The 26,054-nt window shown below is 35.3% G+C and overlaps 2 protein-coding genes, 1 long non-coding RNA gene and 1 other non-coding gene across 4 annotated transcripts; 1 reads left to right on the forward strand and 3 right to left on the reverse strand.

Annotated features, from left to right (window-relative positions):
- TRNAF-GAA (transfer RNA phenylalanine (anticodon GAA)) lies at positions 1–73 on the reverse strand. Its single transcript has one exon. It is a non-coding gene; the product is annotated as a tRNA-Phe (tRNA).
- Positions 74–2,102: 2,029 nt separating this feature from the next.
- LOC126687537 (uncharacterized) lies at positions 2,103–2,867 on the reverse strand. Its single transcript, XM_050382097.2, has 3 exons — positions 2,645–2,867; positions 2,469–2,543; positions 2,103–2,367 (listed from the first exon to the last, which is right to left on the reverse strand). The coding sequence occupies exons 1-3, from the start codon at positions 2,801–2,803 to the stop codon at positions 2,206–2,208; spliced, it is 396 nt and encodes a 131-aa protein (XP_050238054.1). The 5' UTR covers positions 2,804–2,867; the 3' UTR covers positions 2,103–2,205.
- Positions 2,868–10,537: 7,670 nt separating this feature from the next.
- Positions 10,538–14,014, forward strand: LOC126687845 (uncharacterized). Its single transcript, XM_056106363.1, has one exon. It carries the CDS (start codon positions 10,538–10,540, stop codon positions 14,012–14,014), a length of 3,477 nt encoding a protein of 1,158 aa, XP_055962338.1.
- Positions 14,015–18,774: 4,760 nt separating this feature from the next.
- Positions 18,775–19,599, reverse strand: LOC126687846 (uncharacterized). The gene is made up of 3 exons (XR_008791074.1): positions 19,525–19,599; positions 19,303–19,434; positions 18,775–18,862 (listed from the first exon to the last, which is right to left on the reverse strand). It is a non-coding gene; the product is annotated as an uncharacterized LOC126687846 (long non-coding RNA).
- Between the last annotated feature and the right edge of the window lie 6,455 nt (positions 19,600–26,054).

A 26,054-nucleotide genomic window follows, 5' to 3' on the forward strand; every position in this document is an offset into this window, starting at 1 on the left:
TGCGGTGAGCGTGGATCGAACACGCGACCTTCAGATCTTCAGTCTGACGCTCTCCCAACTGAGCTATCCCCGCTTGATGCTGCTGTTGCAAAATAACGTTTACTCAATGCAATAACCTGATCAACCATACTCTATGCCTGAACCAAAAGTTGTTCATGGACTTGCTGATTGTTAATCAAATGAGGAGCTTGTTAAACATAACCTGATTCAGTATGTTATCATGGTTATGTTTGGTTTATAAAATGGAATGGTATAGTATGATTATTTCATAGCAAATATAGTTATTTTTACTATTTTAATAAGAGTATTTATTTTATAGAATCATAAAACAATAATTTTATGGAGTTATTATTCTATAAATTAAAAAAAAAATTATTTTATATGAAATAGCTATTCTATTACAAGAGAGATTCTTAGATAGACTCAGTCTATCACGTCATCCGTGAACTAGCCTATTACATTATGACACGTCATTAAAATAATTGCACTATCGTAATTTTGTTTATTATTTATTTACACTTTTGAATAGTAATATTACGATAGTGCCATTATTTTAATAATGTGTCATAATATGATAGGTTTAGTCCATGAATAACGTGATGGACTGAGTTTACCTAAAAATTTCTCTCTATTATAAATATATCCCATAAACCGAACATAACCTTTGAATATAGCAGTTGACTAGCCAAAAATATGATCATATTTTTTTTATTGCTATTGTTTTAATATTCCGATCTTTAATATTGATCTTTATCATACTAAATAAGGATGTTCAAATATAGATTATAAATCTATTCTCTCCAATAGCCACCGCCTTCTAAATATGCCCTTTTTTAGTCTTCTTTAAGATCACCGCTGATTGATATTTTGTGTTTTTTATTATTATTTTTATTTCTCTTTCTACATATTTTATGTTTTTTTTTGTTGCTTTTTATGTGATTTAATGTGACCGTTGCGCTTTGTGAATTTTCTAATGCAATGTATATCTGAATTGTTTATAGTAAAATTTTTATGTTTTGTTTTTCAATCAAACTTATTCAAAGATGAAAATGTTGATATCGGTTTACAAAAACCATCAACCGGAATGAAGGGATTCTTAGATGCACATTAAAAAAACTTCGTCAAAACAACTAAAATATAAACATATAAATTGTATAGTCCAGTTGAACAAATTAAGTTGAAGCTGCAGATTGAGTTCTTGATAATGTATTCTTTGAATCTGAGGTCAATTGAACAAATTTATATAAGTTGCTTGGTAAAGATATTGTGATGCTTGTTCAATAATTTGCAATTTCGTATTGTTATCATTAGAGATTTTAATCTCATTTATTGGGGCAATTATTTCTCTATTATTGTATTTACAATCAGTTATATACTTGAATTGTAATGTTTTTTTAGGCCAAATGTCGTGAAAAGGCCAAACATTTCACAAAACTTTCACAAAAGTCCCGACCTTTCAATTTTATCGATTTTGGCCATAAAACTGATTATTTGGTTTCACAAAAGTCCTGACCTTTCAATTTTATCTTTGGCCAAAAATGAATTATTTAGATTCACAAAATTCCTGAACTTTCAATATATCTGCATGCCTCGTAGGCGTCAAATAGGCAAATTGAAATTAAATTGAGAGTTGGCCACAATTGAAACCAAATAATCTGTTTTTGGCCAGAATCGACAAAATTGAAAAGCCGGGACTTTTGTAAAAAATTTGTGAAAGGTTTGACATTTTTATAATATTTGGCCTTTTTTTTATTGCTGCACTAAAATTTATGTTTTCAAAAAAACAATTATGGACACATGTGAACTTTAGATATAATTAACATTGAGAACTAGGGCTGGCAATTTTCCTACGCAATCCATTTACACGACATGTGTTAATCCGTCTAATAAACGTGTCTCGTTCGGATTTGTTATTTTGACATTGTTAGCTAAAGGTCGTGTTCAGGTTGGAAAATTTTTATTTTAATGAATACACAACACGTTTATGACACAAATTGCCAGCCTTATTAAGAATATAAATTATTATTTTTGATAATATCCCACTAAAAAGGTCAAATCTTGAAATTTTATAGTTCATATAAACCCAATATGAATACCCCCGATACCAAACAATCCCGAATTTTAATTGCATATCATAGATTCATAGGAAGCAAATGCATGTTTATTAATCTCCCCACAAAATGATTCAAAATGAGTGTAAAAAGCTCAATTCAGCAAACCACAACTAAATTCGCCAGTCGATACTGTGATCTTCTCTGTTTTGGTGACTACATCTAAAGGCAGAGCACCAAAACTTTTAGATGGCCCGTAAAAATGAGGAAAACTGTTCACACCATCCACAATTTCATATACCAATCCATCTCCAAGCTGCACATTTTAATTAACACAAAATTCAAATCCAAAATCATTTCATTTTAAAAAATAAAATTCTCCAATAAAAATAAAAATCATAAGACGGGTAAACTAACCTTCTTGGCATCAACTTGAAGCAGATACAATTCCGAAGTAGTATTCAAAAAAAAGTTCTGCAGTGTTGATTTCACCTGCAATTATTTAAAAGAACGATTTACAGAGCCGAATTTTAATACTCAAAGAAAATTTCTTAAAATTAAGTTAATTATGGAGGTGGGGAAGAAGATAGAACCTGGCTGAGCTTGCTGAGGTGGATGAAGCCCGAAGATTTGTCAAGATCTGAGCCTAAAGTGGATCCGTTTTTTTGGAAATCCTCCCATTCTTTGCCGGTGCAAATCCGATATACATACTCCTCCGACTCCGAGCTTCCGCCGCCGATCGCTGCCATCATGTATAGAGCTCAAAGGTAACCGCTCACTTCAAAGTGGCAAACTGATTAACAAAATAAATTTGTTTAATCTGTTTTTATTGTTAAAAAAAATTAATTTTTGGGAGTGGCTCCCCTCAAGTTCTCTATTCCTTCATTTTTCTCCATTTCACTGTTAGATAACTGACACTACATTAAAATTTATCTAACGGTGTAGATCTTGCTAATAGCTAAATAATATAAAAGAAAAATACTACTATCCACTTATATCTCTACTAAAAACCTGTACAAGATTAATTTTCACCTACGAATTCAACCTAATTGTAGAAATTAATAATTAAAAATATTACCGAATCGATCCAATCGTGTAGATCTTACAATACTTCACCATATATCGATTCGTGATTAATCTCCTTGCCATTTTTTTGCTTGCAACACTACTGCCATCTAAAGTATCTGGGCAACTAAAAAACAATTGGTCGACTTAGCAAGTAAATCCATTTTGAAATAAATTTTCCAGAAATTTCAATTTTGCATCCCTAGCTTTTCTCTTTAATATCACAGATTAGCATGCGCAATAGTTTCTCCAAACCAAGCAACAAATTGAGTTTTCTTCTATATGGTGAAGTAAAAATTGTACGTTCAAAAATTATTTTAAATAGTTGGTTAGCAGAATGTAACAATTTATATATGGACTGAATATTTTATTTCTACAGTTAGGTTGAATTCGTTGATGGAAATTAATCTTATACAGTTTTTTAGTAGAGATATTAATGGATAGTAGTATTTTTCTTTTATATTATTTAGCTATTAGCAAGATCTACACCGTTGGATATATTTTAATGTAGTGTCAATTATCTAACGGTGAAATGGAGGAAAATAGAGGAATAGAGAACTTGAGGGGAGCCGGTCCCTTAATTTTTAGGCCTAACTACTTAAAAAAAACTCATTTTTTAATATTTTTTCGTTTATATCTGATTTAGAAAAAGTCCATATGTACTCTATTTTCGATTTTCTGTTTTCAACTGTACACCAAAATTTAATTTCATTTATATTCTATTTTCGATTTTGTGTTTGAGCCAGACGAAGATCCTCTTCGGTTCAACCAGTTGAAGAGTGGGGGCTTCATGACAGCGGCAGCTAGGCATGGCGGCTGGTGGCGTGGAGGAGATGGTGATTGTTGAAGGGTGGTTGTTGGTGAAGGATTGTTGTTGGTGAAGTGGCGGTGGTGGCGAGGTGAAGATGGTGATTGTTGGTGAAGGGTCGTTGAAGAGGTAGAAGATAAGAAAATTAAAAAAAATCTTAATTAATTATAATTAGGTTAATAGGGTAAAAGAGAAGAAAAGATGCTTAATTTTTGTTTTTATTAAAATTTAGTATATTATTAGAAATATTAAAAATGAGGAGTTTTATTTTGGAAGAAAAGATGACGTAGCGGCAATGAGGTGGAGGGGAGAGAGAGAATTTGAGGATTCAGATGTCCACCTAAGTAATAATAGGTCGGAATGCAGCGAGTGACTTTTCTGTGATACAAAAATAAAAATTCAATGAGTAGTTTGTAATGTTTTTTAGTTCATTGATTTTTTTGATAAAATTGATAAGTTGAGTGACCTACAGAGTCAATTATCCCTCCAATTCTCTCAAAATTTAATTGATCCATTTTCACTTGAAAAAAATGTCAATTTGATCATTTATGTTTAGCATATTTTTTAAATAGTATTTGATGTTTCAAAAAGAACAAAAAATATCTTTTTCATAGGAAGTTGAAGAATGTACATTAGCTAAAGAATGTACAGAGAGGGGAGAAGGTTTTTCTGAATTTACGGAGAATAAGATTTTTATTGTTTGATTTACAAACTCAAATGCTTTTAAAAAAATTATTAAAGATAAACAATTAAATTGACATTTTTTATAAATGAAAAAAGCTCAGTTTAGTTTTAAGGTTAGAGTTTAAAGGTGCAAATTTGAATGAATTGAATAAAAGTATAAAGTCGGGGTGAAATTAAAAAAGGGCTCAAATATGGATTTCTTTTTGTTTTGTAATAGGCCTTTATTTGATAAGAATATTATAAATAGTTAATATAATTAATATTGTAACTAATAACATAAAAGTAGCAAAGCAGCCTCAACAATATAGGACCTCACCATGTCAGACAATTAGAGGATCCGGACCAAGATATCTCCACTAAACAGCCTACCAGACTACTAATTGTACAACTAGACGAACTAAAAGAAATGGTATCTCGGTAAACAGCAATGATCGATGCGGTGACCGAAATACTCACCCTAACTCGGCCGACGGCCAAAACGATTTTCAGTCCCACTAATAAATTTTCTGGGGCCACTAACAGAATATGACACCTAAAGAATGTTCTCTGCATCGCGTATTTTGTTTGATATACGAGACACAATGAGAAGTTGCCTCATCAGCTAACCTATTTGTGAGGATCAAGAGAAGGGGAACAATCCACTAAGATAGGTTTGCACAAGGTGAACCTATATAAGGTACCTTATGTGCAAATCTTGAAGTAATTTTTTTTCTTACTCTGCATATTTTTTTCTCTTCTCTTCTTTCTTTCTTTCTACATACTGACTAGACCGTTGGAGCATTTTACAGGTGTCTCCCATCGGTATTTCGTCTGACGTCTTTGTTTGTTTTTATTCTTTCAGGCTCTGTTGATCGGATCAGGCGGCCGTGATTTATCAATAATGTTAATTAAAGACATTAAATTTTGGTAGTTTGTACAAATCAAAAAAACTTTATAAATTTGAGACGGGTGAAAAAATAGCGCACATTGATAAATTAGAACTAATTGAAGGACAAAATTATGATATCAAATATTTGGTCAAGTTTACAAATTACAATAGCCTTCATGATGGGTCGACAGAATTAAACTGTCAGTGATAGTTTTCTTACTTTTTGCTTAAAATTTATAAAATTTTGAATGTGTTAAATTTATTTTTTGGACAAGACAACTATATCATAAAACTAATTTCGCATTACGTGTTACACACGTGGCTCGTAGCGTGATTTATCAATTTATATATTAATTAAATTTATTATAATTATACCAATTTATTTTATTTATAACCAACATAAATATATTTAACTTAAATTAATTCAATAACATTAATTTAACTAATTTTTTTTTATATTTCAATAATGAAAATAAATAAGTAATTCACGTAAACTAAAAATACATACTAATATAAAAAGTAAATATTCCTAGTGTTTGCACCAAAATTAAAAATATGGCTTAAAGGCCATAAAGCCCCTATTCTTTTCAAAAGATAAAAGAGGTATTATTAATGATTGGCTTAAATTAATTTCTAGAGGTTGACTAATGTTGATGTCAGAAGTTGATTTCTAAAGGTTGGTTTCTAAAGGTTGATTTCTAGAGGTTGACTAATGTTGACAGAAGTTGATTTCTAAAGGTTGGTTTCTAAAGGTTGATTTCTAGAGGTTGACTACTTCAGAAGCTAATTCAAAAAGTCCAAGCCCAGTTGCAGAAGATTAAGCCCAAATTTGAGATGGCCATTAAATATTAATTTAAATGGCCCATAAGCCCAAGAAGTCCATTTCAGAAGAAAAAAAGTTAAAAAGCACGTGCAGCAGAAACAAAACACGATTGACAGTTTTTGAAAGTGGGGAAGAACGTGTGCAGTTGAAACATGAAGCAGTAGTTTTCAAAGGAAAAAGCTATAAATAAGAGAAGAGCAGCCAATTTGCAGCCCCCGATCAAATCCAACAAAAACTAGCCCAAAGGCAAAAACACTCAACACTTAGCATTCTCAATTTTCTTCAATCAGTAAAGAACTTTACGATTGAACTTCTGCAATTTCTACTCAAACACTTGTATTTTCATTTCATTCAATTAGTAAACACATTTACAGTTGAATTTCTTTGTTTTAGCATTACTTGATTGGAGTACTTGTTATAAGGTTAACCAAACCCCAATCGCTCGTTTAAGAAGTTAAGTTACATTTTGGAATCCGCTTCCTGGCACGCCCGCATTTCACACGCTTGTTGTTACAAACGCAAAACGCCAGTAACAATTTTTGGCACGCCCAGTGGGACACTAAGAGTTATGGCTAGAACTCGAAGTGAAAAAGGAAAAGATGTTATTGTATCCCAGGATACAGTGGATGATCCTACTACTACAAATGTAGGACATGGAGACTATGTGGCTCACATGGTCAGAAGCATTGAAAAAGAAAATTTGCCTCTAGGAGAGGCGAGTGATGATGTGCCTCCTGGCTTTGGAGAGCAACAGACACCAACTCGGCGAAATTCTGAGCCAAGATTGGTAGAGGCTTTAGACATGCTGTCAAAAGCCATGTTAGACATGAAACAGACTCAGGCTAGCTTTAACCAAGCACAAGCCGAGTTGACCAAGAAACATGAGGTGATGGATAAGAAGCAGTTCGAAATGGAACGCTATTTGGCAGAATTGATAGTTGCTGTCAAAGTGTCATCTCATGGTGGTGATGTACCAGAGGCTGTTAATACGGCCAAACAAGATCCTAAGGGACACGGGGGGCAGCCATCTGGAGGAATCCAGGAGATTGGGAGCACTAGTCATGTGCCAATCTTAAACCCGCCCTCTGAAGAAAGGTACGTTCCTCCTCACAAAAGAGATGAACCTGTGTATTTTAATTCTTTTAAAACTAATAATCAAACTGGCCGGAATTCTAGGCCGTTTAATGCAGGTGCTAATCATCCTCCCATGGAGGATCCAGAGGTTAACCAAAATTACACTCAACCTCCGGGCACGGGGGGCAATTACATGCCCCAAGAGAGAAATCAGCCTCAGGTGCCACTCCAACCTTGGGGAAGGCAACTAGACATGGAGGCTGTAAGAGAAGCAATTCAGGAGTTGTATGGTCCAGGTCTAAGGCAGATTGACCGACCGCAATTTCACAAGCCTTATCCAGATGTCATTGACAGGGAGAATCCTTACCCTAGAGGCTATAAAATTCCTAACTTCTCTTTATTCTCTGGAGAGGATGGCCACTCCACCATTGAGCATGTGGCGAAATTCACAATTCAATGTGGGGTTTTGGCCAACCTAGATAACATTGCAAATTTCAAGCTGAGATTATTTCCAAATTCTTTAACAGGTACTGCCTTTACTTGGTATGCTACTTTGCCCAGGAACTCAGTGCTCACATGGCAGGAGATGGAGAGGCTTTTCCATACTCAATTTTACCGTGCAGAGCCAGAGGTTTGCATAGCAGAATTGTCAAGAGTTTCTCAAAGGTCGGGAGAGGATGCCGACATGTATATACACCGCTTCAAAAGAATGAGGAGCAGGTGTAAAATTGTTCTACCAGAAACTGAGTATGTAAAAATGGCTCAGAGGGGCTTGGACATTGAGCTCCGAAAAAAGTTTCAGGGGATGGAATTCAGGGACTTCTATGAGTTAGCTGCTAAAGTCTCTGAATATGAAGAACTCCTAAGAGAAGAAAGCCACAAGAAGAAGGTGGCAATGGGCACTTACTATCAGGAGGTGGGAGCATATGAAACCGCGGTAGCCGACCTCACGGCCACCGGTTCATGTACCTGCCCTATGTTGATCAAAAAAGCACCTGATGGGTGGAAGAAACAGAATTCCAATGCCCAACCTCTGTATACTTTTGAGGTTTCAAAAACAGAAGAAATTTTTGATTTTCTGTTGAAAGAGAAGTTCATTACTTTGCCTCCGGATCATAAAATGCCTTCAAAAGATGAGTTGAAAGGCAGAGAGTATTGCAAGTTCCACAACTCCTGGAACCACTCAACCAATTCATGTTGGGGGTTCAAAAATATTATACAGGATAGGATTGCCAAGGGAGTTTTAAAATTCCCAGAAAAAAAGGAGGCACTGGTAATAGATGAAGATCCTTTTCCGGCTGTGGCGTCTGTGAATGCCAGTGATCTCTCGGAACTTGACTTGAGGTTGTTATTAGATATAAAAAGAAAGCTCAGAATCAGGGAGCAAAATGACCAAAGAGTCAGGGGAGAGCAATTCGAACGGGAAAGGAGAGCAGAGGTAAAGCGGGATTACAGAGGAGAAAGAAGGCAGGTATCTAGAAACTCTAATAATTTTGTTTCTACTAACCGCCCTCTTTTGAAAAAACAAAACAGGGCCTCTTACTATCAAAGGAGGCCAGAAAGGCATGTCTTCCCGGAGAGGCGATCCTTCGTGTGGAAGAGGGAGGAACAGCCAAAAGCTCCTTTGGCACCTAGGGAGGAAAAGCCAAAAGCTCCTTTGGCACTTAAAGAAAAACAGTCAGAGGTTCCTTCTACCTTTGAAAACCGAAGAAAAGAACAAAGATTCTTGGTACCACCATTGGTCTCACCTAGTCCAAGGTGGCATACCAATTATCACAAGAAGTTTCCGCCTCCACTAACAAGAACTCAGAAGAGGAGGCGCCAGAGGTTGAGGGCTGCTGCAAGAAACGAGTGGCAGTCCAGGCACTTGGAAGATCCTAGAAAAGTTGTAGAGGAAAAGGGGTCAAAGAAGATCTTAACTGAGAAAGAGCAATTTGGAAGCCAAAAATCTTCAGAGGCAGTGGAAGTGAAAAATAAAACTTCCCACGTGCCTTCGAAGAAGGAAATTTCGGATATGGAGTTGGAAGCTTTTCTTGAAGGAGAATTTGCAGGAGATGGCATGAACTTAGATGATCTCCTAGAAGACGACATGGAGTTGGATGATCTCGTGGATGAGGAAATCCTAAAGGAGGGCATGAGACTAAACGACCTCTTGAAAGAGGATACTGATGACACTCCACCAGTTAAGGAAAGCGGCAAATTTCAGAGGAGATCTCTAGAGAATGGCGACTCAGAATCAGACACAGAAGGTGATAAGAGGAGATCCATCAGAGTGGGTGAAATTGAGATTCCCCTCACTTGTAATGCTTTCTCCTTGATTCTTCCAAGTGATTTCAAAGGTCCTGACAACTCTGAGGAAGTAGAAGAAATTCAGAGAGAGGAGGTATCCAAACCTCCAAAAGATGAGTGTCGCAGCCAGGTCACCATACAAGAAGCTGCAAATGGTGGACCAAAGAGGGTGATTTTTGACAAACCTGCAGAGGCAATGACCAAGCATATTAAGCCTTTGTACATAAAGGCTCACTTCAATGGCAGACCAACCTCCAGAGTCTTGATTGATAATGGTTCTGCTGTGAATATTATGCCATTCAACATGCTACAACCTCTAGGAAAAACTACAGAAGATCTCATCTCTACAGAGGTTAGTGTGTCTGCCTTTACTGGAGAGCTCACAAAAACCATTGGTGTTCTCCCAGTAGAGGTAACTGTAGGGAGCAAAACTTCCCTATCGGCGTTCTTTGTTGTAAATTCATCAGCCAGCTACCAAGCTCTTTTGGGACGAGATTGGATTCATGCCAATTGGTGCGTTCCTTCATCCTTACACCAGTTTCTGCTCTTTTGGAAGGGAAATGAGGTGGAGGTGGTATGGGCAGACACAAAGCCATTTACCACTGCCACCAACATGGTAGAGGCCCGTTATTATGACTCATGTGTTGGCCCCATCCAATTTACTGGGAAAAGTAAAAAAGGGCAGAAGAAAGAGAAATCCGACAAACCTCTGAATGTGCATGAAGAGGTCAAAAGAAAAGCAACTGAGATACTTGGATCAACGGCTATTATTCCATACAACAAGCCGTGTTCCTCCATCACCATTGAAGAAATTAATGATTAAGCTCACCTCTAGTGAGTTTGCAGCAGCTGCATCTGCTATCTTAAAAGAACGTATGCAGTACATTATGGAAGGAATTATGGAGGAAAACAACTTGGCAGAGGTTCTAGATGCTGAAGTGGTTTACGAAGAAGAAGAAGTTTCTGAAGATCATGAGATTGGCTTGGAGGAGCTAGAACAAGCACCTCCTTGGATAGATGATGAAGCCATCCATGTTAGAGAGGAGTTAGAAGAAGTGAATCTTGGAACCTCTGAGGAACCTCAGGTAACTTTTGTTAGTAAAAACCTAGAGGTTGGTTTAAAAATAAAATTAACTGTACTCTTGCAGGAATACAAAGATTGCTTTGCATGGCAATATTCTGATATGCCGGGGTTAAGCAGGACATTGGTAGAACATCGGCTTCCTATTAAGCCCGAGTTTCAGCCATACCGCCAACCTCCAAGAAGAGTGTCAAAAGAAGTTGAATTAAAGGTAAAAGAGGAAATTGAAAAATTGTGTAAAGCAGGCTTTATTAGGCCTGCTAAATATAGTAATTGGTTAGCAAATGTTGTTCCAGTGGTTAAAAAGAATGGAAAACTTAGAATATGCATAGACTTTAGGGACTTAAATGAAGCAACTCCTAAAGATATTTATGCTATGCCAATTGCTGACACTCTTATTGATGCTACAGCTAATCATTCTCTTTTGTCTTTTATGGATTGTTTTGCTGGATATAACCAGATTATGGTGGCTAAAGAAGACATCTCCAAAACGGCATTTAGATGTCCAGGATCTATTGGGACATTTGAATGGGTGGTCATGCCGTTTGGTTTACGTAATGCTGGTGCAACATATCAGAGGGCTATGAATGCCATCTTCCACGACCTCTTAGGTAAAACTATGGAGGTTTATATTGATGATGTTGTTGTAAAATCAAAACTAATGAAAGATCATTTGAAAAATCTAGAGGAAGCATTTAGGAGGATGAGAGTTCACTGTTTAAAACTCAATCCTCTGAAATGCGCCTTTGATGTAAAAGCCGGAAATTTTTTGGGGTTTTTGGTCCATGAAAGAGGCATTGAAGTGGACCAAAACAAAACCAAAGCTATTCGAGAAGCTAAACCGCCTAGAAATAAAACAGAACTTCAGAGGTTTCTTGGGCAGGTTAATTACTTAAGGAGATTTATATCTAATCTTGCAGGAAAAACAAAAGTGTTCTCAGAACTGTTGAAATTAAAAAAAGAGGATGTCTTCAGATGGGAAACCATCCATCAAGAGGCTTTTGATGAAATTAAAGATTATCTAATGAAGCCTCCTGTATTGATGCCTCCAAAAAAGGGTATACCTCTGAGGTTGTACATTTCAGCAGCCGAAGGTTCAATTGGGTGTCTGCTAGCCCAGAGCAACCAAGATGGACATGAACAGGCTATTTATTATTTGAGCCGTTCGATGACATCTACAGAGGTTAGATACACTCCTATCATGAAATTGTGTCTGGCTTTGTTTTTTGCCTGCACTAAGTTAAGACACTATCTGCTTAGTAATAGAGTCTATGTGGTGTCTCAAACCGACTTGATGAAATATATGCTAAACAAACCTGTTTTATCAGGAAATATTGGAAAGTGGTTATTAAGTTTGGCAGACTTTCATTTGATTTATCATCCCCAGAAGTCGGTCAAAGGTCAGGCTCTAGCAGATTTCCTAGCCGACCATCCATGTATAAACCTAGGAGATGAAAGTAAATTTGACTTACCGGTTTTTATGAATGAACATAGACCTTGGATGCTTAAATTTGATGGGTCTAGTACAGATAGGTCTGCGGGTGCTGGAATCATAATAGTATCACCTTCTGGAGCTAAGACCTCCTTGTCTTTTAATCTTGACTTTGAATGTACAAATAATCAATCTGAGTATGAGGCTTTGATTATTGGATTAGAAATCCTCCTAGATCTAGGTGCTAAAAAGGTCAAAATAATTGGAGATTCTCAATTGGTTATTAGACAAGTGTCTGGCGAATATAAATGTATGAGTTACTCTTTAACTTCTTATTATGCTATTGCTATACAGTTAATAGAGAGTTTTGAAGAGGTTGAATTAGTACATGTTCCTAGAGAGGAAAATTGGGAGGCCGATGAATTATCACAGCTAGCATCTGGCCTACGTCTGTCGGAGGAGTTAACTCACCGACTAGTAATGGTACAAAGAAAAACTCACCCTTCAATTTTTAAAAGAGGAGTACAACTAGATATTTTCAATATTGATGATAACTTAGTACAGGATTGGAGGAGAGACATTAAAAAGTACCTGGAGAATCCTAGCAAGAAGATGATGTATAAAGTAAGAGTGAGAGCTGTTAACTACGTGCTCATAGAAGATGTTTTATACAGAAGAGGATTCGACAACCTATTGCTAAGATGCCTTGGAACTACAGAGGCACTAGAGGTCATGAAACAAACTCATGAAGGAGTTTGTGGAGCACATCAATCCGGAGTGAAAATGAGATGGCTGATCCGAAGACATGGTTACTTCTGGCCATCAATCCTAAAAGATTGCATGACTTTTGCAAAGGGTTGTCAATCGTGCCAAAGGTATGGAAACATACAAAGACTTCCAGCTGCTGAGTTGAAGTCTGTCATCAAACCATGGCCATTCAGAGGTTGGGCCATAGATTTGATAGGTAAAATATATCCTCCATCTTCTAAAAATCACAGTTTCATAATTGTAGCTACTGATTACTTTACCAAATGGGTAGTCGCTAAGCCATTGGTAAAGACAGAGCAAAAAGATGTTATTAAATTTATTAAAGAGGAAATTATTCATCAATTTGGAATTCCACAATCAGTAACTACTGACCAGGGCACAATGTTCACTGGTAAGGAGATGCAAGAATTTGCCACTGATTATGGAATAAAATTATTGACCTCTACACCTTATTATGCTCAGGCCAATGGCCAAGCTGAATCTTCTAATAAAATTATCATCAACATAGTTCAAAAAATGTTGGAAGAAAATCCAAAGGATTGGCATCGGATTTTATCAGAAGCACTCTGGGCATATCGCACCTCTAGGCGAAATGCTACAGGAGTAAGTCCATTTATGCTAACCTATGGTCATGATGCAGTGTTACCCATGGAGGTGGTGGTGAGGTCATTGAGAGTAGCTAAGCAGAATCATTTGACTCCAGAAGATTACAATGAAACCATGATGATGGAGTTAGAAAATCTAGAAGAAGGGAGACTTCAGGCTTTAAACAATATGATAATACAGAAGAAAAAAGTCTCCAAAAGCTACAACAAGAAAGTTAGACCTAAGACATTTCAAGAAGATGAGCTAGTATGGAAGTTGATCTTACCCCCTGGTACTAAAGATAGAGAATATGGGAAATGGTCTACTAATTGGGAAGGGCCATTCTTAGTCCACAAGGTGATGAAGGGGAATGCGTACTGGCTATCAAGTTTAGAGGGTGAGCCTCATAGAAAATTTATTAATGGAAAGTACTTGAAGAAATACACCCCCACCATCTGGGAGAAATACAACTTAGAAATGACTTAATGGCTTTTAGCCATACATGTACTGCAGATTATGTAACTTGTTTTAGCAATATCAGTACATGAGTCGGAACATTGTGGCTTTTTAGCCGAGTGTATTATCAGATTTTTAGTAGTTTGGCTATTTTGGCTAAACCTGTACTTTTTCATTAACTTATGGATTTTGGCACAAGATGTAATGTAATGGCTTTTAGCCATTTTTGATAATTAAAATTCTAAATTTGGCTACTTTAGCTAAATTGGTGAGGCTATAATTAATCGACTATAGAAAATTAATTCCAGAAGTTGGTTCTAGAAGTCGACTCCTAAAAGTTGATTCCTAGAAGTTCTAGAAGCTGACTTCTAAAAGTGGACTCCTAAAAATTAATTCCAGAAGTTTGTTCTAGGAGTTGATTTCTAAATGTTGATTCCTAGAAGTTCAAGTTGACTGGTCAGTCTCTAGAAGTTGATGTTAAGAGTTGACTGTCAAAAGGTGGAAAGTCAAACTCCTACTATGTTTATAAGGTCTCTATTCTGCTAAGACTTCTTAAACTTTGGCTAACTAAGCTAAAGGGATAAAAAGAAAATTCAACAACATTCAACAGCAAACAAAAACGGCCCTGTAATGCAATGCATGGCTGTAAGTGACATATGTGATTTGTTCGTGAAACAAGTCCTGGTATGGACATCACATCACTACACAAGTATATGGCAAAAGCCATCTTCATACCAGGAACATAAACACATAGTGAAAATGCAATGCATGGCTGTACCTGTAAGTGAATCTTGGTGTGGAACACAACAAGCAAACAAATGGCTGGAGAGCCATCTTCACACCAAGACATTTGAAGTTTAGAAAGTACCTGAATGGCGTCTCTGTAATGCAATGCATGTACAAGTGTATAGGTGCAGGTGTACGTGTCACCAAGCAAGTACTGGCCAAAAGGCCGTGTAAGCAAAAGTGTCCTGTTATATAAAAAGAAAATTCAAAAGCCAAAAGCAAAGTCTTTTGGTTCAACAAAGTCACCAATTCTGAAGCTAAACTACATAACACAGTTCATATACAAAATAAAAGAAAATCATCAAGGAGCTGTGGTGTTGGTGGAGGTAGAGGAAGCCAACATTGGAGTAGGTGAAGAATCTAAGAAAAGGCCTTGCAACTTGCTCCACTTCGATTGGCAAACAACTTTGTCTTGACGAGCCTTAGCACAATTTTGTACCCATGAGACCATGTCATTTTTCTTCTCTTGAATGGTAGTATGAAGAGGCTGGAGTTGGGAGTTGATTCCTTGATATTCCTCGGCTAGAAGCTTGCCTTCCACCACAAGATCAAGTTGCTTACTCTTCAAAGCTAGAATAGCAGTTTCCAGTTGTTCAATCTCCTTTTCAAAGGCCTCACCACTAGCTTCTAGGTCTCGTAGTTTTTGAGCCACTTCTTGCCTTTTAGATCCCAAAGATAAATACCTGGCGTTATCTGCCTTTGAAGATTTCAACTTGGGGAGGTCATTTGACTCGATCTCAACACAAGACCTCCACAAGCTGAGCGAACCCAGAATATCTTTTTCTACTTCATCGGTGACAACGGAGTCAGGAACAAGGCGTAGAATATGGAGAGAGGAAATGAGATCTTCTTTCTGGGAATCTGTAACAATAGAAATGTGCTGGCCGAGAACATGCTTGACTAAAGAAACAGCTCTCTCGACGTCAGCCGGCAAAGGAACAAAAGAAACACTAGCTTCCGGGGTGCTCATCTCGTCCAAGAAGCTTAAATCTACCAGGTCTTGGTCTTCTGCTATTATCGAAGAAAGTTTCTTAATTTGCGATAAAGGTTCCTGAAGAAGAATTTGAAGGAAGGTTAATATCCAACCAAAAGTATAATAAAAACTTATCTTAACAAAGTTAGAGATTTACCTCGGATTCAGTGGAGGTAGCCGAATCTTTTCCAGAGGCTGACTTGGAGCCTTTGGAGACAGACTCAGAAGCTGACTTGGAGCCTCTAGAAGTTGGCTCAGAGGCTGACCTAGAACCTTTAGAAGCAGACTCTGACTTGGAGCCTTTAGAAGTTGGCTCAGAGGCTGACTTGGAGCCTTTAGAAGTTGACTCGGAGGCTGACTTGGAGCATTGCTCCCCTGAATGCTCCATACCTGAGAAGATTTCAATGAAATGAGCTAGGTGATTATGATAGATAATAAAGACCAAGAAAGATGGTTACCTTGTGTGTCAAGGACTCCATCATCCTCTCTATCCATGGCCGCCTCGGAATCAACATCTAGCGTTGTTTCTTCTGTATGAGCGGCTTCTGTAAAAAAAAAATGCATTTGTTAAATGGATGAAACATATTAAGCAAAAGAAGCAAAGTTAAAGAGATTTACCGTGAAGTAGGTCCGGAAGTTGATCATCCTCTGAATCATCTTCCAAGACCACAGTCTCAGGAGGTCCAGCATGTCGTTTTTTGGCTACTTTGAGGAGTCTCCCTGACTGCCTAGTCTTAGGCAATTCTGTCCTCTCAAAAGACGAATCCGAAGAAGTGTCACGACTCTTCCTTTTAGTTTGTGTCTTAGGCAATTCCGTCTTCTCAAAAGATGACTCTGAAGAGGTGTTGCGATTCTTTTTCTTAGCTTGTTTCTTAGGCTTGCTCACTGGAGTAGGCCTTTGAGGAGGTTGAACTAGCAGCCTTGCTTCTTTCCCTACAAAGGTGTAAAGAATTAGAGGCAGAAAACAAATAGAAGACAAGTTTAAAAAGATGAAGTTGTTACCTGCGTTTTTGGACAGAATGAGTTGAAACCGCTCGTCCCACCAAGAGGCAAAGTCATATGGAATCAAATTCTCTACCACAGGACAACGATAATAACCATATACCTTGACAAGCTGCTCTACAGTAGATCTTGTCCACTCACCATCATGTTGTTCAAGGTAAGGATGAATTTGAGAAAGGTTAAGCCCAAACTGCCTTCCCCAAAGGCTACTCATGTACAACTTCGACACACAATGTTGGCTAGAAGCACGAGTAGAGAAGGCTTGAGACCCTCCCAAAAATAACATCCTAGAGGTAGTAAAGGCACAAAAGAGCTTTCTTTTGATAAGGAGGAGTGTACCTGGCTTCCCTGAGAAAATGTCCATCCACTGAGGAATATATGAGTGATGATCAAAAACGGACAAAGCCGAGGTTTCCCTAGCTGTGCGTTCAAAAAGAAAATCAAAGACGGCGGTCTCCTCAAAACAACACTTGACTGCCAAAAGATCCACAATAGGAGTGCACAAGGTACCTACCCCTACACCCATTAGCTCTGGGAAGTAGGTAAAAATCCACAACTGTAACAACCACACATGACCATCTAACTTGGCCAAGAGGTGAGTAGTAACAGACTGCTCAAAAGCATAGTAGAGGGCGCCTAACAACACAGGCCCCAAAGCCACAAAGATCCCGTTGGCTAAATTACTTGCAAGTTTCCAATATTCCTTGGTAGGAGTGCCAGAGGAGGGGCACATGATGAACTTGCATATTAGGACCCATAGAAATTCGGTATGTTCTTCTAAAGAAGGAGGTGTTGTTAAAACACTCCACTTGGAAACACACGCCGGGTAACTCGGACAAATTGGGTAGGAATAGAGGTCTTTCGTCTCTACCTCAAATAGACAAGGGGCGTCAAATCCAATAACCGGAAGGCCGGTGAGCATGAAGACATCTTTTAAAGTAACTGACATCGGGCCGAAAGGAAAAATAAAAGAATTGGCTGAACTACTCCAATAGCGAAGAAAAGATCTGCACATACCCGCATTCAGCTCAATATGTCTGTCGCTTATCTCTATCAGCTGGAGTAACCCCAATCTCCGCCAATCCCTCTGGAAGTAAGGACGTAGACGAGCCACCCAATCCGTCCATCTAGGAGACTTACGAGGCCATGACTTAATGGCGGAAGTAATATCAGAAGCCCCTGTCACTTCACAATCCCATACTAATACGTCGCTCGCATGCATAGGGAAGGGAGGAGCTTCTGGAATAGTTTTATTGCCAACGCCTTGGATGATGAGACCTTTTTTCAAAAAGGGAGTTAAAGAGGTGTCCCTGCAGAGAGAACAATAGTTTTGAATAAACAAGACTAAGATGGAAATTGGTTAAACAATCTCTAGTACAAAACTTACTGGAAGGTGACATAAGGTGGAAAAGGAGCAATGGCTGATGGATCCAGAATTTGTCTATAGAACTCCTGAAAGAAAGAAGCATTTGCTCACAACATGAAACCCAATCTAAAAAAGAAAAGGGGAGTTCATCATGATATACCTTTTCAATAGCATCCTTTCGGCCAGGAATCCCCACTAGGAGAGGAGAAATTGGGACACCCACACTCCTACTGACGGGTGCCGTAGGAGGTATCACGAAACCTGTAAGTGCAAATTTGAATTTTCATATACATTTTCAAAATTGGCTACAACAGAAGAAAAAGGAATTGGTTTTTGCAAATTCTCAAAATAAAGTAAACATAAACCAATCACTTAGCCAATTTGAGTTTTTAAATGGTTGAAGTAAAGCCAAAAACATGGTTCAAGTAGAATATCAAAATTTAGACATAAAAAGTCATAGGGCTTTAAATGTTCATTAAACTTGACCACCTAGAAATTTGACTTCTAAAGGCTTAGAATATTCTATCTAATGGCCTGAAGAATTTGCAAGTTCCTAGTAGTATTATTGGTATCCTAAACCATTAAAATAAAACCTGCATTAAAATTCACACTAACCAATCCAATCACAAAAGTTAATATAGTGGTTTACCTTTGCCTGGAGGAGAAGAGGTGGATGATATAGCAAAGGGGTTGGAGGCCGGCTTTTGAGCCGCGAAGTCAGAAAAAGTGGTAGCTACCAACTTAGGAGAACCTGCAAATATCAAGATACAGATGTATTCAACCATTCAAAAGACAAAATGCATCTAAAGTCCTAAAGATCAATCCTTACCAGTTGATAGGGCTACAGTTTGTTGTAAAGTTTTGGTCACTACATTGGGTTGGAAGGGTGGTGTAAATAAAGTACCATCAGCTAGATAAAGGACCAACGGCTCTTTAGTAGCCGAAGCAAGGTCTGAAATTGATGCCAAACACTATTAGGCAATTGATCTAAATGGTTCTCGGCAATAAGTTAAAATTTTGAATAATTGAATTTAGTTGTTTTAGCATTAAATTCAATGTTAAGCAATTAAATTCAAGTTGTTTAAGTTTGAAGTGCACAAGCAAAAATCACAATCTTAGGTAAACCAAAAGGGATCAAGCATCACATCACAGTATCTAAATCCTAAGAGTTTGATTTCAAAAGAAATTTACCTGAGGTATTGGTTGGCGGAAAACCAGAAGTTGTTGCCTTTGAAATTGCCAAGCCAGAAGTTGGTGTCTCAGAGCTAAAAGCAGGCGTAGTAGCTACAATTTCCGCCACCAAATTGGTTGGCAAGCCGCTAGCTATAAAGGGTGATTTCAATTGATGAATAAAATCAAAGCTAACAACACGCTAAAATTCAAGAATTTGTTCTATGTTAGGTGAGATTTTACCTGACACGGCCAATGATGGAGAAACACGAGACAAAGATGCAGGATCCGCCACCAAGCTGGTTGGCAAACCGCCATCTACAAAAATAGCCAAGGAAGTCAAAATCACATCATGCTAAAATTATTAGCATTAAAAGTTCAAATGTTGACATTGAATCAAGTTAAAAGTTCAAATGTTGACATTGAATCAAGTTAGGCCATTGAAAGTCAAATGTTGACATTGAATTAAGTTTATACAATTGAAAGTTCAAATGTTGACATTGAATCAAATTCTAACAAATTAAGGCCTAAAGGTCGACATCAAACAATTTTGACAAGAAAATTAGTATTAACACAAACCAAAATTTCAAAGGGAGTTCATAAATTTTACCTAATGAATTCTAATTTCTTTCAAAATCACCCAAAATTACACAATTCCCTTTTCTTTCCTATTTTTCTTTTAGTGAATTAATTAATCCTAAGCAATTAATTAATCAAATCTGAAATAATCCACTAATTAAAAAAAAAAAACCTGCAATCGCCGGAGGGGAGCTCGCTGCCGCTGCCATGGCTGCCGAGGGGAAGCTATCGTCGACCCTTGCCGCCGCCGAAGTCAGCTGCTGGCCAGAACCTCCGAACACCTGCTGCTGAGGAATGCCGCTGCTGCTAGACGGTGAGAGATCAGCTGGCGGAGAGGAACGGTTTGATGACGGCACCGAGCTGCTGTCCGCTGCTGCCAAGGAGAACGCTGCCGCTGGCGGAAAAGAAGCTGCCGGCGATGAAAGGTCAGAAGCTGCTGCCAGCGAGGAGCTGGACGGCAGGAGAGCAGCTGCCAGCGAGGAGCTAGACGGCGGGACAGCAGTTGCGGGCGAGAAACTGGACGGCGGGAGAGAGGCTGCTGCCGTGAGAGATGACACGCCGAAGCTGCTGGGCGTGGACGAGGAGCTGGTCGCCGGAGGTGCGGTGGGGATGACCGGTTGTTCTCCTTCTACTTCAATTTGTGACATTGTTTGAGGCTTGGTGATTTTTGGGGAAAAATTGGGTTTAACTTTTGAATTAGGGTTTTGTTTTAAACTTTTTGGAGAAGATGAATTTGAAATCTTTTGATCTTCTAAAACCTTTTCACACACTTTTGAAACATTTGAGACCATGTTTTCTAGATAATTTTCACCTTTCCATAAATTTTTATCAATTTCAGAAAATAAAACCTTAGGCCTAACCATTGTGAAAGCTAAAATTTTAAATTTTGGTTAAAAGAAATACATATAAATGGCTTTATTTCTAAAAAGCCAATTATATAGGGGGCATTGTTTGCACCAAAATTAAAAATATGGCTTAAAGGCCATAAAGCCCCTATTCTTTTCAAAAGATAAAAGAGGTATTATTAATGATTGGCTTAAATTAATTTCTAGAGGTTGACTAATGTTGATGTCAGAAGTTGATTTCTAAAGGTTGGTTTCTAAAGGTTGATTTCTAGAGGTTGACTAATGTTGACAGAAGTTGATTTCTAAAGGTTGGTTTCTAAAGGTTGATTTCTAGAGGTTGACTACTTCAGAAGCTAATTCAAAAAGTCCAAGCCCAGTTGCAGAAGATTAAGCCCAAATTTGAGATGGCCATTAAATATTAATTTAAATGGCCCATAAGCCCAAGAAGTCCATTTCAGAAGAAAAAAAGTTAAAAAGCACGTGCAGCAGAAACAAAACACGATTGACAGTTTTTGAAAGTGGGGAAGAACGTGTGCAGTTGAAACATGAAGCAGTAGTTTTCAAAGGAAAAAGCTATAAATAAGAGAAGAGCAGCCAATTTGCAGCCCCCGATCAAATCCAACAAAAACTAGCCCAAAGGCAAAAACACTCAACACTTAGCATTCTCAATTTTCTTCAATCAGTAAAGAACTTTACGATTGAACTTCTGCAATTTCTACTCAAACACTTGTATTTTCATTTCATTCAATTAGTAAACACATTTACAGTTGAATTTCTTTGTTTTAGCATTACTTGATTGGAGTACTTGTTATAAGGTTAACCAAACCCCAATCGCTCGTTTAAGAAGTTAAGTTACATTTTGGAATCCGCTTCCTGGCACGCCCGCATTTCACACGCTTGTTGTTACAAACGCAAAACGCCAGTAACACCTAGTAATAAACTACAATCCTATTTGTATATATCATTTCTTCAATTAATGAAATTTAGCCTTTGACAAAAAAATATATAGTATATTTTAGTTAATCTAAAAATAATAATGAGCAAACTTAATATATTTTTTGAAAGAGAAAACAAAGTTAAGTATGCAATGGGAATTTGAGTTGCAAGACTTTAAATTGTGGAGGGAACCAAACTTCTATAAAATCATAAGTTAAATAATCCTCGCTCTCATCAGAAACCCTAGCAGCCACATTCACACCACACACACTCACAATGAAGTACAATCCTAGGGTTACATCGTCCCGGCGCAAGAACCGAAAGGCGCACTTCACGGCGTCGTCCTCAGTCCGCCGTGTCTTGATGAGTTCCCCTCTCTGCACCGAGCTCCGTCAGAAGTACAACGTTTATTTAGAGATAATTAAAATTTAATATAAATATAGTTAGTTAGGGAAAAGTTAAAGTGTATAGTAGGGATGAGCAAGAACCGAATCAAACTAAAAAATTAGACCGAACTGGAAAAAAAATTATTGTTTGGTGCGGTTTTTCGGTTGAAATGTTTTGGATTGGTGTTAAATATGAGAAAGTATGGAGTTTGGTGTTTGATTTGGTTTGTAGATTTCATAAACCGAACCGAAAATATTAAAACTACATCGTTTAAGTAGAGGGATAAGAACATATAAATATATTTTTTTAACTCATAAACCTTAATATTTGTAATTGTTAATGGAGGTTTTTGGTTTATTCTATTATAATTTATTTGTAGTTTGAATTTATGGGCTTGGGCTTTTAAAAATTGAAACTGATAAAAATTATGGAAAGCGAACCAAACCGATCTGAATTGTTCGGTTAAAAATATTTTGGTGTTCGGTTAAATAAAGAACGATTTATTTTGGGATTTTCTCAAACCGAAAACTGAAAAAACAAAAAAATTCCAACCGAACCAACCAATATTCACCCTTAGTGTAGAGAAATGTAAAATAGTGAAAGTAAATATCAAAAGTGAATAAGATTTAAAAAAATTACTGGTAGTAGTAAAAAGTTACAAAAGGTTAAATTAGTAATAATTTTCTAATTAAGAAATTAAATAAACAAAAAAAAGATACTCGATCCGAATGGACTCTATCAGAATAGCATCACCCTATAATAAAAACACAAGAAATGTTACAAGTAGAGGTATTTTACAATTGTTTTGCCAGAATTTTAATAGGATTTTAGCAAGTTTAATCAAGTATTTTAATCAATTTCAATAAATCAAACATTAGTTAGATATTAGTTAAATTGCAATTGAATATTAATTAAATATACATTAAAGTTTAATATATTTTGGTAAATTTTAATTAAATAATATTTCCGTCCTAAATTAATAAACTGTTTTTAAATATAAATATCAAAAAAAAAGTTATCTAAATAAATTATTTTAATTTATTAAAAAAATATCACACTTACCATTATTTAATGACATTCCTTTAAAAGATGTTTAGTTTTAATGTGTTATTCTATCTATATCTATATCTATATTTATACTATATATAAAAGCACGGATAGGTGGAGAGACAAGCAAATTTACTGAATAGCACTTTCTAATTCTTTACTAAATAAAGATTTTATGGTCATTTATTATTTATTTATTTAATAAATTATTAAATATATATTACAATTAGAATCCTAATTAGAATATTATATTGTTGACTATTCAAATGTCTTTTTAACTAAAATATTTGTTCAAGTTGAATTCTGTATATATCAAAGTAGTAATTTGCTCACAAATAATCCTTTATGATTTGTCTTTGATATAGCTACAATCTTCATCTAGCTATTGCAAATTTACAATTATGATGGTAATTTTTTAATAGCTAACTTAGCAATATTATTGACAATATTTAATTATAGGATGTGAATTTGATTCAAACAAAGAAAGTGAGAAATTAACTAAATTTTCGTCTTAATATGCATAATCTGAAAGTTCTTAGGGTTGAAATTAAAAATAAAAAAGTTACTATATTTTTGTTAATTTGCTGGAAAAATCTTAAGTTTGTAAGACTATTTGTTCGTATTACAAACAAAAAAAATCTAATATAAATCTTCACCTAAACTAAATACCACTAAATCAAGATTCCTTACATAACTAGGCATATTAGTAAACTTAAAATAGGAAAAGAAAACAATTGATGACTCATAAATTTACAACATTTTTATTTAGAATTTAAACATACCTAAAGAAAAAGGCCTAATCACTCAAAAACCCCTCACCTTTAAACTTTTTTTCAATTCCACTCCGACATTGAAAATTTGTCAATTTTACCCACTTTTAAATTTTCCGTTTTCAATTGTATCCCAATATTTTAACTTTTGTAAATTTTTTTACTTAAATGATGAAATCATTCAATTAATTAAGTCTAAACATGAAATTAAATTCTTTTTTATTCAAAAAAATACAAATAAATCCTTTATTTTTAAAAACTAACTAAAAACCATAATCAAATTAACACTAATTTAAATTCTTAATTAATTTAACTAAATTTAAATAAATTTTAAAAATATACAATCAATATATGCGAGACATGGAGAATGTTTTAAACAAATTTCCAAACGCAAAAGACGTTAATTTAATTTTTCAGGGTACAATTGAAACACAAAAATGCAAAATAGAGTAAAATTGACAAATTTTCAACGTCAGAGTATGATTGAAAAGGGGCTAAAAGGTCGGAGTTTTTTAAGATATCAGGCCAAAGAAAAACAATAACAATTGACCATTTTTTAAAATAAAAAAATTAAGTTGTATTTAAGTCGAAGATTAATAATAATACCTACAAGAAATATAAATATCTTTTATGAATAAAAAGTTTAATTTGAAGTCAATTAAAGTTTACTTTAAAGTTAACTAGAAATTTAATATAAAGATTTATACCTATAACAAAACTCTGCAATTGCATTTATATAAAATCATGCATAAGTATAAAATTATTAAGACTAATTTAATTTACGGAATTACAAAATTGAAGTCACCTTTTCTAATTATTCTTTAAATTTATTATTAATTAATACTATAATTTAATATTTAATAGCTATTACTAATTAAGAATAAAATTAAAATAGTTGATATTATAATTTTAAAGTTTTATAGTTATTATTAATAATTACGAATAAAATTAAAATATACTTACTTTATTATTGGCCTAATCACTCAAAAACCCTCCACATTTAAACTTTTTTCAATTGCACTCTGACGTTGGAAAACTCTCTCAAAATCCTCTCACCTTTAAATTTCATTCCAATTGCACCCTGACGTAGGAAAATCCTCTCAAAACCCCCCACCTTTAGATTTTTTTCAATTGTACCCTAAATTGAAAATTTTTATGGTTTTAATTTTAAAAATTTATTGGATATAATTTTACGAAGAATTATTTTTACATTATTAATAATATTAGTGTTTAATTAGAATATAGATTAAAAATGAAAAAATATTTTAATTTTTTTCATGTGAAAAGAGGTCAATTTAATACTTTAAGGTACAATTGAAAAAGAATCTAAAGGTGGGAGGGTTTTGATAGAGTTTTTCAACGTCAGGGTGCAATTGAAAAAAAAATTAAAATTGGGGGGCTTTTGAATGATTAATCCCTTTATTATTTAAGCTATAATTCTATTTAAATAAGAAATTGAGTTCTATATGAAAAAAAGTAGAATTATTCAGGAATCATAAGTATCACTATAATCATAAATATATTTTATAATTCTAACTAATTGAATATCAGGTATATGTAAAATATATTGGTATTATAAATTACAAATAAATATTATTAACCTCAATTAATTTCAAAAATTAATTCTAACTAATTTGATATTAGTTATAAATAAAATAAATTGATATAATTATAACAAATACAATTAAAATATAATTAACAAGTCACGTTACGAGCCACGTGCGTAGCACGTAATGCGAAACTAGTATTAAATAAAAGTATATAATCATTTAAATAATATATAATTGTCTATAAATTAAAAAAAGTAATAAAAGTAGTATCTACTAATTTGAGACAGAGAAGTTATTAGTTAAGCTTCGCTAAGTTTAATTAAATTCAATCAAGTATTTTTCGAGTTTCAATAAATTATAATTAATTATCAATTAAATATTAGTTAAATTTTAATAATTTTTAATCAAATATTAACATATGTTAGTATATTATAATTTAATTAATTATGTTTTAATTATACAATAATTTCACTAATTTAAATATAATTTTTGTAAATTTTAATATTTTAACGGATCCAATTATGATTAAATTGGTTTTTTAAAATGTGAAATTACAACGATATCGTACTTAAACTTTACTTATATTTGTGCAGTATTTTGCAATTAAAATAAAAAAATTAAATTTTGTACGAGCGGGTTATTATATGCAAATATTTTAG

Source organism: Mercurialis annua, linkage group LG6 (genome assembly GCF_937616625.2).
Source record: "Mercurialis annua linkage group LG6, ddMerAnnu1.2, whole genome shotgun sequence".
In the NCBI taxonomy this organism is placed as follows: Eukaryota; Viridiplantae; Streptophyta; class Magnoliopsida; order Malpighiales; family Euphorbiaceae; genus Mercurialis; species Mercurialis annua.